The sequence below is a fragment of the Tachypleus tridentatus genome, chromosome 1, assembly GCF_004210375.1.
Source record: "Tachypleus tridentatus isolate NWPU-2018 chromosome 1, ASM421037v1, whole genome shotgun sequence".
NCBI classification, from domain to species: Eukaryota; Metazoa; Arthropoda; class Merostomata; order Xiphosura; family Limulidae; genus Tachypleus; species Tachypleus tridentatus.
The window spans coordinates 114,539,257-114,555,732 of NC_134825.1; the positions used below are offsets into that span (position 1 = coordinate 114,539,257).

Sequence of the window (16,476 nt, forward strand, 5' to 3'; positions counted from 1 at the left end):
CTAAGAGCTTTGTCTCTTTTAAAATGTTTATTTAGCAGACTCTTCATGTCATTTTTAGTATGTCTGTTTCAAGTTGTTATCAGGTTTAATCTGGTAGTTTCTTTGTTAACATGTCCTTTTCAAAATGTTGGAACGTTCTTCCTTCTTCAAGCTGAGATTTTTTAAATAAAATTCAAGCACGATCTTTCACGTTTTACTTTAATCTGTTTCAAAATATTAACATACTCGTCATTCAACATTTCATTTAAGAAAGGTTTGGTCAAAATAATCTTCTCAGTAATACAGCGGTTTTGGTGGATGGTCAAAGTCATCATGGGGGTTTTGGAGTAAGGTCAAAGTCATCATGGTGGTTTTGGAGTAAGGTCAAAGTCACTATGATAATACAGTATTTTTACAAAGACGATCAAAGTCACCATGGCGGTACTGTGTGTATAAAGAGATTTCAAAGTTACCGTTGTGGTACTGTATTTTTAATAAGATGCCAAAGACATCATCTTGGTACAGCAGTTTGACAGAGATTGTCAAGAACGTCACTGTGGTACAGTACTTTTATGGTACTGGTTCAGAACGTCATGGCGGTACAGTATCTTTTATGGAAGTAGTTCGGACCGTCATGGTGGTACAGTACTTTTATGGTACTGGTTCAGAATGTCGTGCTGGTACAGCATTTGTTTGGAAGTGGTCCAGAACGTCACGGTGGTACAGTACTTTCGTGGTAATGGTTCAGAATGTCATGATGGTACATTATTTTTATGGTAATAGTTTACAACGTCATGTTGGTACAGTATTTCTTTATTGAAATTGTGAAAGGCGTATCGGTGATTAAGAAATGGGGCAAGACGCCTTATCGGTACGGTACTTTTAAGGGAGATGGTCGAAGCTTCGGAAATTAATAAAAATAAGATGAAGTTTGATGATGAACACCACAAAAAGTTCCCGCTGGACGTAATTTGTGTTGGTCATTCATCTCCTGTTTTGTTGGTCAATAAAACGATCAAGATAACATCACGTGCTTCAGAAAAACCTCTTCTGGTCTTTGACAGAACGGAAGTTTGTAAGATTGCTTTCCACAACAACAACAGAAACATATTTAACCAAAGACAGGGGTTTGTTGATTATCGACCAGACCTACTTAGAAGTGAGACACACACATCTTGATGGAGTTCTGGGGTCTTTCGTAATGTCGTCCAAGCTTATTAAATATAATTAGATAATTTTCTCTGTAATAAGTATTTCCTCCCCTTTCTCTTCTCAATGGACCAGAAGACGTTTCTAAGTGACTTATATTCGCCATTCGCCTCATTAACATCTTTTGTACACATAATTCAAAATATCTTCAAATATTTTCTTTGCCATTTTTATTCAATAATACATTATGTTCTTTCTTTAGAGGAGATGAACGGTTTCGAATATTTTCACGGCGGAGAGTGATATTGTCACGTTATATAAAAATGTGGCGAGAGTAACGTTAGGTGGCGTACGCGAGAGTGAACATACCTCGTAATAGCGTGGTTGAACAGAACACTGGTGTGAATCGTGTGCTGTAACATTATAGTCGTTTATTATTTAAATTGGTTATTGTTTGACGGGGCTTTATGTGCTCCATTTTTAGAGATAGCTTCTTTTATAATAGCATGCTTACAAATGGAAACAAGTTCTTTCATTAAGTAGATAAAGAAGAAAGATCTTCTTCAAGGAGCGGAATAATACAAAGTTTGTGAAACCAATGAACATCCTTGGTATGATTGGGTGAACAATGACAGAAATTTTTCTTTGTTTAGATTGGAGGAAGATAGAAAACTAAACTTTTAGAAACACTAAAATCAAACTTTACCATCAGGTGGCGCTTTAACATTCTTTCTCCCGGTCCAAAGATTGATTTGTATTTAAATCACGTGACGTGTTACTTATATGTATAAAAATGCATTTCATTTCGAAAGTTTTGCGATTTGAATTTTTTTTTTTTTTGTAATTTCTTATTTTCGATATTGTGGTCTCTTTTGTATTTCCACGTGCAGCGATGATAAGAGGTGGACATTTGTAATTTACATTTTTCTTATTTTTTTTATTTTTAGCTAATCAATAGGCACGCGGTAAATGGGGACTGTTCGTGACGTAATGAGAGGTTGTGTGAGATTGAGAGCCAATATTAATGGTGTAAGTGTGCCCCCGGAATTGCGCACGGCCCTTCTTTCGTAGTTACGCCATTGGTCACCTGTCCTCTTATCTCCTGAATCTGGCTCCTTGCACGAGTACTTGAAATGGTAAAATCTGCACATTCGAAATCTTTTTCCAATAAGTCCTATGCTTCATTTTTAAAAAAACTCATCATTTTAAAAAAACGAGTGTTTGGTAGGGAAGTCTAGTGCACTTTGTTTTGTGTACTATTTTATCTAGGTGGGACATACAACCTTCGTTATAACGACAAACACTTGAAGTGAAGATGTGTTCTCAAGACGGCTGGTACGGTTATTAAAACTTTAATTAAAATAAAGTATAGAACAACAGTCCGACCTTCCTAGGTCATCTTCAGGTTAACAAAGGGTTTGCAATTGAATATTTCTAAGTGTTACTGCAAAGTGTAGTCCTTTGTTGAGTAGATGTATCTTTTTACTGTTTAATTGTCAGTTAGATCTGTTAATTATGAGGTTGGTTGATGGTTCGTCGTGTTGGCGTCTTTTTTAGGTCATCTTCAGGTTAATAAAGAGACTTTGGAACTCTGTTAACCTGAAGATGACCTAAGAAGGTCGAAACGTTGTTCTGTAATTCATTTCAATTAAAGTTTTAATACCCATACCAGCCGTCTTGAGAATACATTTTTATTTCAAGTGGGTTTCTCGTCATCACGAATGTCTGGACCTGTTATCAAGACCTTAAACTGGTATACATTATTTGACTCGTTATAACGTACCAAAAAACTAAAACTATACTAGCCCGTGAGTTGAACATTGAAACTATACAGTCACATGAGTGAAACATGAAACGCTACAGCCTCATAAGTGAAACATGAAACTGTACAGTCACGTGAGTGAAACATGAAACCATACAGTCACGTGAGTGAAACATGAAACCATACAGTCACGTGAGTGAAACATGAAACTATACAGTCACGTGAGTTCATATTTCACACTTTATTATTTCTTCCTATTCGGTTTTCATTTACATCTTTATTTTTAACCGTTGTGTTAAATTCAGAATCGTAGTGGAAGATGACATAATATTAATATTTATGATAGATCAGAGTGTAAAACTACAATATATTAATACACTCGACGGAAGGGACGTAGTGCATCGAAAGAGAGTATAATACAGCGCTACCTTAAATAGTTTCGAGTATAGCCAAACAAAAACACTGTATCTCTCGTATCCGCAGTTATTCTGACGTAACTATAGCAAAACAGTTGAATGATGTTTCATATTTCAAAACGTTCGTTCTATTCCATCGCAATACATATTTATCCTTCGCGTTTCAAACCGTCGAGTTATGTATAAAAACCTCCAGTAGAGCGAGAGTAAGACTTTCCTGAAGTTCATATAAATACATCTGTCATAAAGGATGGGGGGGGGGCTCACTCTTCAACGTGTTCCAGTAAAAATGCAGCAAAATTATTTTAAAAATTCTCAGAAAAAGTAGGAGGACTAATAACATTCAGTCCAGGTCCCAAGAGCTTCCAGGGCCCTAAAGCGATCCCTGGACCCTGGTTGTAATGGATGTACTTCGCTCGGTTAAATAAGCCTTAAATGTCCCCGCTTTCAATTATCCCTCTTCAACCCTGTGCTTTATTTGAGTACGTTAAATGAACAATGATCGCACTGGTAAGCCTAGTTCAGTAGCTTTCAGAGAAAAGTTAGGCTTGGAGTAGATTATATTTGAAGGATTGCAAACAACAATACACATATTGTCAGAGTCGATAGATGGCCTTATTTCCTCCTTATGTTTGTAAAGCGAACGTTTTAAAAGTTGCAGGAGTTACTGGGATAATGATAAACACGGATGTTTGATACATTATTAACGTAACTATAAACTTTTTTTTTTCGCAATTACATTTTATCGATTGTGAACAATGGATGGAAAATTGAATATTTTCAGAGTTACCACCACCCGCTGAATGTAATACTTCACATTATTGTTTGACAGTTTTTTTTAGTAATTTTTTATATTTATTATGCTTTTCTTTTTTATGAACATTTCCATGTGTTGGTTAAAATATAAAGAACATTTCTCAATATTTATATTCTTTAATGAGGATATGTGTAGGCTTAGATAAACTGCTTTTATAGCGTGCATTATGGTTAAGCGATTACTCTACGAAAGCATTGCCGAGTTCTGTAACTATAACAGTTTCTTATTTACTTTAGCGCAAACCTACGTTATAGGTTACCTGCGCTTTGTCCACCACGGGGATTCGAAACCCGTATTTTTATAACACTATGAGTTCGTAAACTTACAGCTGACTCACTAGCGGATCATAACGTTTCTTACTGCTCTACATTTAACCACAACGCTTTATAATCACTGATATTAGAGCATGCGCAGATGGAGGTTCTTTAAGGCTTAACATTGTCATATAGCCTCCCCCCCGCTAGTACATCGGTAAATTTACAGATTTACAACGCTAAAATCAGGGGTTCCATTCCCCTCGGTGGGTTCAGCAGATAGCCCGATGTGGCTTTACTATAAGAAAACACGCACATTCTCATATATGTTCATTAAAAGTCACTTTTTATCTTAATAAACTTTAATTTTGATGGTTCATTATATGTGTCCTAGGACTAATCTAAGTATAGACTTCATTCTCGGTGTCCTCGTTAATAAACCGTAACCGTATGTCGTGACCGAAATGTTCTTTACAACTTGGTGGTAATTTATCGTGTTTCTATTGGACAGACATGCCAATAAGAAGAACCTACTGTTTTGTTTTTGGAGGGACTATGTTTGCGTGCGTTTTGGTCAAGATTCGTTGAAGAAGTTAAAAACGATCATTAGAAGTAAATTTTATGTTTTAGGCTTAACAACAAATAAACTTAATGGTTATTGTTTCAGTTTGTTATAGCTGTATTATTAATTATTTATTTTCTAAAATTATGTGGCAAGCACCAATTATACTTTATTCAAATACACAAAACTGGAAAACAAAGCTCATAACCAACGAGAAGTATTGAAAACTCGAATAATTATCATGTTGAAATGTGTATCATGGCGATTTGATGAAACTTTATGTTTCCCATAAAGACGTGTGAAAATAACTGCTTGGTTATCGTGAGTACTGTTTTGAGGCCCCACAGTGGCTCAGCGGTGGTACGTCTGCGGACTTACAACGCCAAAAACCGTGTTTCAATACCCGTGGTGGGCAGAGCACAGATAGCTCATTGAGTAGCTTTGTGCTCAATTCAAAAACAATATAACAACTGTTTTGAGACCAGTCCCATGAAGCAGTGGAAACAAAAGTATGGTTACCATGGAGATATTTTGATAATGTCTGTGTGGTTACCATGGAGAGTTTGACCAAGAATTGAGTTACAGTTGCTTGTCTTTCTCCGAGACGAGAAAATCCAAAACTTGTGTTAAAAACAATTTTATTCTGTTCTTAAGTTTCAGGTCGTTGTTTAACTCGTAAAACGGAATAGTTTGATAAGTTCATTTAATAAATTTCTATTAGGCTTAAACTGATATTGATTCAAAATTATTTCGCTTGAACGTCACAAAAAATATTAAACATTCAACTTGCGACTGTAGATCCTAATATTTACCTACCATATTTTGTCAGTCTCCTTTAAGAATTTGTATTATTATTTTTAAATGACATTTTACCTAGACCAATTTTTATCAGAATCGAATATGATTTTAAGCGATTTTACGAGAAATAATATATTCAAATTTATTTATTTTATTTTTTCAACACAGCATTAAACGATAGACGACAGCACGTCCACACCCGCAACCCACGGACAAGTTATCTGAATATAAAAAATGTCCACCTAATTTACGTAAATAAAAACAACTAATAACTTATAAAGGAATGCAGGTACGCCTTAAATAAACATTTATTCCAGTAGTTCGACATCCGTTACGAATATTTTACATACGTGCATAAGGGTATCCTGATCCGGGAATAATACATAACCATGTGCAGTATTATCACGTGAAATGGAAAATACAGAATCGTAAAAAGGTGTTTGTCTTACCAAAACACATACTGGTGACAACATGGAAACGTTTTTATCAATTTGATTTTGTAAACAGCTAATTTACAAATAAAAATAAAATTAGAATGTAAAAGCTGAAATTTTTTTCTGGTTGTTTTTTTAATTAAGCACAGAGCTACACAGTGAACCATCTGTGCTCTTGACACCGCAGGTATCGAAACCCTGTTTTTAGCGTTGTAGGTCTGCAGACATGCCGCTGTGCCACTAGGAGCGCTTGATTTTGGAGATGCTTGACTGTAGGGTTCCTGTTTCAGACACTAGAGGCGCTAAATGTTGTTGTTGTGTTTGAAGTGAGCACAAAGCTACACAATGGGCTGTCTGTGCCCTGCCCACCACGGGTATCGAAACCCGGTTTTTAGCGTTGTAAGTCCGCAGACATGCTGCTATGCCACTAGGAGCGTTTGATTTTGGAGATGCTTGACTGTAGGGTTCCTGTTTCAGACACTAGAGGCGCTAAATGTATTTGAATGTTTCGTTTTCTCGTGTTATTCATTTAAACTTTTTAGTCCTTATGTGTATATTTCTGTTGTAATTACAAATACTATTTGTGTATTTTGTTACTCTGATAGAATTGTAAGGATTCCGGAAAGTTTAATAAATATTTCCTTATTATCACGTTCCAGTTTTGTTTTGTCATTAAGTTACATTTCTCGTTAAAAATGAGTAGATTATTGGGTTATAGAATATTTTCAGTATGCTTGTTGGTAATTAAAACTTGCTATGAATGACGAAATGTTTTCAATATTCTTAAGAGAAAATAAACATAGATTAGGTAGTAAAGAAATAGTAATAATATGTTTGATAAAGTTCAAAAAAACATCTTGGATTACTGGGTACTTTCGCATGCTCTAAAAGAGGCTGCAATATTCCAGTAAATATGTGATTCTAATCAATGCCCATAAAAGAATAGAAGAAAGGCCGGTGGTTCACGCTATTCACCACCACCTATTAGACTACTATAAATGAATATTATGTGTCCTTCACTTTACAACGCCCCCAAGGTGACCCGCAGTTTGCGAGTCAAGTGCTCTAACCATCAGGCCACATAGGTCAAATAGATAAAGACACAGAACGATACTGTACACTAAAGGGCGCTTTAGGGCAGCAGTAGTGGCCTAATTGCAATATCAGTTCAACGCTATACCACTTGTTTTTGAATTTCGCGCAAAGCTACTCGAGGGCTATCTGCGCTAGCCGTCTCTAATTTTGCAGTGTAAGACTAGAGGGAAGGCAGCTAGTCATCACCACCCACCGCCAACTCTTAGGCTTCTCTTTTACCAACGAATAGTGGGATTGACCGTCACATTATAACGCCCCCTCGGCTGCAAGGGTAAGCATGTTTAGTGCGGCAGGGATTCGAACCCGCGACCATCGAATTACCAGTGGAACACCTTAACACACTTGGCCATGCCGGGCCTGCTATACTACTTAAATGTATTAATTACTTGGTAGGGTGTCTGGGGTTTAGGCTTATTAATTTCTTTTCATTGACTAGAACCCTTTTGTTTACGTGATGCACATACCGATAACATCAATTTTAATTCAAACGAAACATTGAAAGTGTTTTTTTACTTGTTTTGTTGGGTTTCTTTTTTGCCATCACCTCAGAATTTCACTATTAATATATACACACACAGGTTTCCCTAGCCGAAATATGGTTCTCAAAACTATACATTCATTGTGTCAAGCAGTATTTTTCTTTTACAAAGTTTCAGATCAAAGCCCTTCATCAGTTTTTACTTCTATCATGCAGTAAACTACATTAGAATATCAACTATTGTAACAAAAGATTGGATTCCATACATAACTCTATCCGAAACTTTACAGGTAAAAGCGTCTGTCGTAAAAACGTACGAAACGTTATTGTTTTATTATGTTTTCCAAAATTCTTTCTTTATCAAAAACTTAAAACTATAGAAGCAAAAATTGTGTTTTAGATGTGGAAATTTGACATTAGAAAATAAATATTTTTCGCAACAATGTGTTGATGGGTTTGTTTGTTTTTGTTGTTAAGTACAAAGATACTCAATGGGCTATCTAAGCCATGCCTACAGCAAGTATTGATCAAAATACGAATTTTAGCGTTTTTAGCCATCAGATTTATCACTGAGCCACCAGGGGGCATATTGGTTATAGCAGTATTAATTGAAAAAAAGTAAAAGTGACGACAAGGTTTCCGGCCATGACATTCCGCCAGATATTACTGACAAGGTTTCGGGCCATGACATTCCACCAGATATTACTGAAAAGGTTTCGGGTCATGACATTCCGCCAGATATTACTGACAAGGTTTCGGGCCATGACATTCCACCAGATATTACTGACAAGGTTTCCGGCCATGACATTCCGCCAGATATTACTGACAAGGTTTCGGGTCATCACATTCCACCAGATATTACTGACAAGGTTTCGGGTCATCACATTCCACCAGATATTACTGACAAGGTTTCGGGTCATGACATTCCGCCAGATATTACTGACAAGGTTTCCGGCCATGACATTCCGCCAGATATTACTGACAAGTTTTTGGACCATGACATTCCACCAGATATTACTGACAAGTTTTCGGGCCATGACATTCCACCAGATATTACTGACAAGTTTTCGGGCCATGACATACCACCAGATATTACTGACAAGTTTTCGGGCCATGACATTCCGCCAGATATTACTTAAGATCATTATAAAAACTAAAATTAAGTGTTTAGACAGCATATCCATCAACAGTCCCTAAAATGGTTCTTTTAAAACAACTACGTGTCAAAAAAAATGTTTTTATTATGAACGAAGTTTCATAAAGTTGTCGGGCCCCGGCATGGCCAGGTGGGTTAAGGCGTTCGACTCGTAATCCGAGGGTCGCTTGTTCGAATCCCCGTCGCACCAAGCATGCTCGGCTTCTCAGCCGTGGGGGCGTTATAATGTTACGTTCAATCCCACTATTCTTTGTTAAAATAGTAGCCCAAGAGTTGGCGGTGGGTGGTGATGACTAGCTGACTTCACTCCAGTCTTACACTGCTAAATTAGGGACGGCTAGCGCAGACAGCCCTCGAGTCGCTTTGTGCGAAATTCAGAAAACAAAACAATAAAACACTTTAGGCAGATTAGGGATTTTGTTGTTAGAAAGATGGATTTTGTAATAAACTCCTTTATTTATATGAAGGTATATAGTATTTAAAATTAACTAATACCCTAATAAGGCTTAACCCATTCCAATCAATTAATATAAATGTAGACGTCAAACTTGAGCTCGCGAATTTCATTGAGGGAAAATTCTCCATCTTTTTTCATATACTAAAAGTTTTGTTACGTTAATTAATAAGTGAAGTGTCGTGGCCTTTTTAATAAAAAGTAATGTGTTTCATTGTTTACATCAATGCACACATGAACAACAGATTGAAACTCAATTTTGTACAGAAACCATTTTCTTTAGACGCACTTACGTTCTCAAAGCTTTTATTGTGTTTGTGATACTGAAAGTTCATATTGGTCTGTTTTCGTTGTTGTGTTTTTCAGGTCAGGACGTTAAGTGGTGACACCTTCTCTACAGCATGGAAACTGTTTTATTGTGGTCGTTTATTTTTCTGTCGCTGTTGAGGGCTGGACACGGTCACTCCAAGTGTCCAGATGTATGCACATGTGACGTATTTGAAAATCGAAAAATTGTGACTTGCGATCGAGGAGGGATGACACAGGTCCCCACAACAGATATGGATAGTGATATTCAAGTTCTGGTAGTGACTGCCCCCTTGAATAACCCTAACAATCTGACCATTGGCCGAATTTTCCTAAACTTCCACTTTTTAGAAGAAATCCACATCACACATTCTAATGTTCCAGCTATAGGAGACAGCTCATTTTGGCCTGGTAACAACCTACGAGTCCTTAACTTACGTCACAACAACATCTCTCAACTACACGGCACTGATTTTAACGGTTTGAAAAATCTTCGAGTTCTCGACCTCAGTGACAATTTGATCTCCGCGTCTCCTTCTGCACCATTCCATTTTCTTTCTAACCTTTCAACTTTATCACTGGCGAGAAACTCCTTAAAGAGACTCGTACCTCGCTTCTTCTACATGTTGGGTAATTTGGAACACCTAGATCTCAGTGGAAATCCTCTTCGGAACGTTGATCCGGAAAATCTGAAGGATCTGAGGCCAATAAAAACTCTCAGTTTAGCCAACTGTCAGATTGAGCGCCTCCATTCTCTGATTTATCAGCAACTGCCCAACCTGGTGGAACTGGACCTCAGAGATAACTTTTTTAACTACTTTGCTCCGCAAGAATTTCGTCACTTGAAGAAACTGCGAAAACTTTTCCTAGATGGTAACAATTTAAACGTGATTGTCGATATGGCGTTCAGTGGACAAGTATTCGATTATCTTGGTCTGTCTAGGAACGAAATTGTTAGTTTCGATGTCTGTGCGTTCTGTAACTCGAGCATCAAAACGCTGAACATTTCCAACAATCAATTCTCCACGCTTATGATTGACACTATCAAACCCATCATTTTCACCCTGCAAACATTGGACATTGGGTTCAATAGAATCAGCGTGGAAAACATTATGGAAGTTCTGAAGCCACTTCACCATCTCCGTGGAATTTCTCTCGGGGGTTTGGAATTAAGTGCTCTCCCTAAGGACATCTTTGTCTCTAATAGAGACTTGAAATATCTTGACTTGTCTTGGAATAATTTCGTCTCTTTTAATTTCGAAGTATTGAGACCTGTAAGCAAGTTGGAAATATTGGACCTTTCTGGAAACTGGTTTAAAGGAATGAAAACGGAAGAACTGGACCATCTCGCGCGATTTCCCTATCTAAAGAGAGTTGTTTTACATTCTAATCCATGGACTTGTGAACGGTGTCACATTCTGCCACTCATTCAGTGGTTGACAGATGCAGCCAGCAAGGTCAAAGTGTGCAAGAATGAATACGACTGTATACGTTGTAAGAGACCAGGAAGCTTGATCGGGAGAGAGATTTCCACGCTACACACTCGTGACATACCACCATGTGGAGGGCCGTTTAGTCAGTTTCGTATTCTCACTGCAAGCTCCCGTTTAGGCATTATAATGGCCACGACCGTCTTTATCATTTTCTTACTTGTAGGGATCATTTATGTAGTTCTATACAGGAGACAAAGAGCTGTTTACTACACTCACGAGGGGGAACGCTGCAACGAAAATATTGGGTATAATGGGGTCTTGGAAGCAGATCTGAACGGTGGATTCAGTGAAGAAAAACATCCACATCCGGGTTTCCTTGCAACCATAGACACAAGGGGAGAAAAATCTAAACCCCACAGTAACGTTACCTGAAGAAAAGTTCTTTAAAATAGTCAAACACATGATACAGAAAGTGCCTTGAGAGGAGAGAAGCCATGCGTCTAGAAACAAACATTTGACACAAAATGGGGCTACACAGCCAAAAGAATATTAATATTAGTTTTACGAAATTCAGTGTTTGAGTGTATTAATTTCCCCTACTGTAACCAAAGTACATATATGTGTAGGTAAACATCCAAAGGGCCTAAAAATAAATGATTAATACTTATTATGAGACTTTTTTTTTCCCTTCTTTTACTAGAAAAGACATGCAAAACATTTGTGGTCAAGTTAATATCCTTATTACAACAGTACTTCCTTAATACATAATTTTTAGAACAGTACAAAATAATTCTAACTGCAGACACTGAAATAAAAAAAAAACAACTTGTCTTAGGCCTTGCATCAGTTGAGCCTTTATTGAGAAAATCCTATATCTGGGAAAGAGGTAAATCACCACTGTAACTTATGTAGGTTTTTACTATAGTTTAGTTGAGGTCACACTTTACCATGTTTAATGTTACCAATAAATAAAATTATGACATTATATTACAAAGTAAGATCTTTTTACAAACTATGAAAAACATTTCATATACTGTTGTACAAAATTTATACTAGAATATGTTTATATCCGTTAAAACAGAGTGTGCACTTTTCAGGACAGACAAAACCTGAGTATCATTGTTTCATACAATACTAAAGAGTGACAAACAGACAGTGCGACATGTGTCTGAGAATTTGTTTGTTTAGAATTTCGCGCAAAACCATACGCGGACTATCTGCAATAGCCGTCCCTAATTTAGTAATGTAAGACTAGAGGGAAGGTAGCTAGTTATCACCACCCACCGCCAAATCTTGGGTTACTAGTTTAACAACGAATAGTGGGATTGACCGTCACTTTATAACGCCCCCACGGCTGAAAGGCTGGGCATATTTGGCGCGATGGGGATTCGAACCTGCGACCCTCAGATTACGAGTCGAGGGTCCTAACCACCTGGCCATGCCGGGGCCTGTATGTGAAGTTGGAACAAATGTCGTTTGGGTTGTCCTACTTTAAATGTGATTTTATTTTTACATTTTTATGTAGTTACGTGAATGTTATTGTCACCCGACGTTACAACTGATCAGGAAACGTATGTTTATCTTTTCCAGACTCGTATATGTCACGATAAGTCACACGAAAGAAACAGTGATACTGATGACATATCATGTAGTTTCACTTTGACGCTATGAAAATAGTGAATATAAAATACTGTGTATCATCCTTTTTCTAATAAATTATTTTTTTCTGTAGTGTAACAGTTCTCTATTAGGTATGAACATTGGAACACAAACTGTTTTTTTCTTCAATCACGTTTCAAATTTATAACAAAACCTTTCAAAAACTACTTCATCTCGGAAGGGCCGGGCGTGACCCATTGATTATTACGTCCAGGTAGTGAATTCAGTTGCATATGGTTCGAGTCCCGTTGTCTTCTGTCTGTACAGTGGAACAGTCGGTAAGTTTTAAGAGACACTGTCAATTATTACCTTTCTTAGTAGTGTGTACCGAAATGTCATTTCATACAGCAAAGTGCGATATCCACTTCAAAGTGAAAGACTTCTATTCGCTAGCTCCGACATTACAAACACTGTGCCTTCTTTTTTTTCTTACTTTGCTTGTGTTGTTTCTTTGTACCATTGTTTGGAAAATAAATATTTAACCTCTTCAATGCCGTAGACGAGATAACTCGTCCAAGCCGATCGGAAACACAGTGCCACGGACGAGTTAATTCGTTCTCAATAATACCTACCTTAAACGCTAGATGTCAGCACCATACATGTACTTGATCTACTTACAAATTGTTTCACTTTCGATCCAAAATGGCGTCACGAAAAAGTTACGAAAAGAAAGAAGCATCAGAGTTGTATTGTAGCAGCTGAAATACTTGGCAGTCTACAGGTTAATGGTTGTTTACAACCATGATGTTAGTTACGTCAACTTGAAAGAGCAGGAAATAGCTACGGATGTCGTATAGAAAAATATATATACACATGTGTTTGCTTTCTTCGTAAACCTAATAAATATGTATTTGTAAATCGAGGAAGGGGCAGACTGATGTTGTCGTTTTTTCGTTGTTGGACCAGCAGCTACATGGTTCTATACGTAGAATTGAGATATTTTGTATTTAAAACAGTAAAGGTAATTCAGAGTATCAAAATTAATTTTACACATTTCCAGAGGTGTAAAGGACTCAGAAGACGTTTTTTCCAAACCTTGTTCATTGATGTGTCGTTTTACCATCACAAGTTACTTCTTCCCGAACGTGTACATTTTTGTCTATTGTTAGTTTTACCGTAACAAGTTTCGTTATCCGAGGATTGTGAGTTCGAATCTCTGTCACACCAAACATGCTCACCCTTTCAGCCATGGGGGCGAAATAATGTGACGGTCAATCCCACTATTCGTTGGTAAAAGAGTAGTCCAGAAGTTGACGGTGGGTGGTGATAACTAGCTGCTATCCCACTAGTCTTACATTGCTAAATTAGGGACAACTAACGCAGATAGCCCTCGAGTAGCTTAGCGCGAATTTCAGAAAAATCCAAACCGCAAGAAGTTACTCCTCAGCGAACATGAATATTATTGTCTATTGCTTGTTATACCGTAACAAGTCACTTGTCTACGAATGTGTATATTTTTGTCTATTGTTAGATTTATTATCACAAGTTATTCGTCCATACAATTACACGTCACCTAAAAACGTTAACAACTTCTCAATGAGTATGGCTCAAACGTTTCTTTGGAAAATAGTTCATTGTGGATTCAGATAAATCAAAAATCTCTCTTTTTTATAAATATATTTCTTTCTACTTTATTCAACGTTTTGATCAGATTGTAACTTTTCTACCATAGGTGATCAGATTGTGTGAACTTTTCTTCAGGGTGTAAGTAAAGATAGATATACATCTTCTGGGTGTAAGATAATATACAGAAACTTCAGGGTGATACAACAGTCTTCAGGGTATAAAGATACAGACAGTATTCAGGGTTGTAAGTAAAGATATATATACAGACAGTCTTCAGGGTGTAAGTTCAGGGTGTAAGTACACATAGACAGTCTTCAGGGTGTAAGTATACATATACAGACAGTCTTCTGGGTGTAAGTAAAGATACATATACAGAGAATCTTCAGGGTGTAAGTAAAGATACATATACAGACAGTCTTCAGGGTGTAAGTAAAGATACATATACAGACAGTCTTCAGGGTGTAAGTAAAGATACATATACAGACAGTCTTCAGGGTGTAAGTAAAGATACATATACAGACACTCTTCAGGGTGTAAGTAAAGATACATATACAGACAATCTTCAGAGTGTAAGTAAAGATAAAGATACATATACAGACAGTCTTCTGGGTGTAAGTAAAGATACATATACAGACAGTCTTCAGGGTGTAAGTAAAGATACATGTACAGACAGTCTTCAGGGTGTAAGTAAAGATACATATACTAACAGTCTTCAGGATGTAAGTAAAGATACATATACAGACAGTTTTCGGGGTGTAAGTAAAGATACACATACTGACAGTCTTCAAGGTGTAAGTAAAGATACATATACAGACAGTCTTCAGGGTGTAAGTAAAGATACATATACAGACAGTCTTCAGGGTGTAAGTATAGAGACAGTCTTCAGGGTGTAAGTAAAGATACATATACAGACAGTCTTCAGGGTGTAAGTAAAGATACATATATTAACAATCTTCAGGGTGTAAGTAAAGATACATATACAGACAGTCTTCAGGGTGTAAGTAAAGATACATATACAGACAGTCTTCAGGGTGTAAGTAAAGATACATATACAGACAGAATCTTCAGGGTGTAAGTAAAGATACATATACAGACAGTCTTCAGGGTGTAAGTAAAGATACATATACAGACAGTCTTCAGGGTGTAAGTAAAGATACATATACAGACAGTCTTCAGGGTGTAAGTAAAGATACATATACAGACAGTCTTCAGGGTGTAAGTAAAGATACATATACAGACAGTCTTCAGGGTGTAAGTAAAGATACATATACAGACAGTCTTCAGGGTGTAAGTAAAGTTACATATACAGACAGTCTTCAGGGTGTAAGTAAACATACATATACAGATCTTCAGGGTGTAAGTAAAGACATATACAGACAGTCTTCAGGGTGTAAGTAAAGATACATATACAGACAGTCTTCAGGGTGTAAGTAAAGATACATATACAGACAGTCTTCAGGGTGTAAGTAAACATACATATACAGAGAATCTTCAGGGTGTAAGTAAAGATACACATATGCAAGAAGTCTTCAGGGTGTAAGTAAAGATACATATACAGACAGTCTTCAGGGTGTAAGTAAAGATACATATACAGACAGTCTTCAGGGTGTAAGAAAAGATACATATACAGACAGTCTTCAGGGTGTAAGTAAAGATACATATACAGACAGTCTTCAGGGTGTAAGTAAAGATACACATATGACAGACAGTATCTTCAGGGTGTAAGTAAAGATACATATACAGACAGTCTTCAGGGTGTAAGTAAAGATACATATACAGACAGTCTTCAGGGTGTAAGTAAAGATACATATACAGACAGTCTTCAGGGTGTAAGTAAAGATACATATACAGACAGTCTTCAGGGTGTAAGTAAAGATACAAGTATACAGACAGACAGTCTTCAGGGTGTAAGTAAAGATACATATACAGACAGTCTTCAGGGTGTAAGTAAAGATACATATACAGACAGTCTTCAGGGTGTAAGTAAAGATACATATACAGACAGTCTTCAGGGTGTAAGTAAAGATACATATACAGAGAATCTTCAGGGTGTAAGTAAAGATACATATACAGACAGTCTTCAGGTGTGTAAAGTAAAGATACATATACAGGGTGTGTAAGTAAAGATACATATACAGACAGTCTTCAGGGTGTAAGT

The 16,476-nt window shown here is 36.9% G+C and overlaps 1 protein-coding gene across 1 annotated transcript in view; it reads left to right on the forward strand.

The window, feature by feature from the left end:
• Nucleotides 1–11,760, forward strand: part of LOC143258699 (uncharacterized) — a 29,007-nt gene extending 17,247 nt beyond the window's left edge. The window contains exon 3 of the mRNA XM_076518130.1: nt 9,721–11,760. Within this exon, the coding sequence (XP_076374245.1) occupies nt 9,756–11,525 (1,770 nt within the window). The 5' untranslated portion in view covers nt 9,721–9,755 and the 3' untranslated portion in view covers nt 11,526–11,760. The remainder of the gene's footprint in view (nt 1–9,720) is intronic.
• The last annotated feature ends 4,716 nt before the right edge of the window (nt 11,761–16,476 follow it).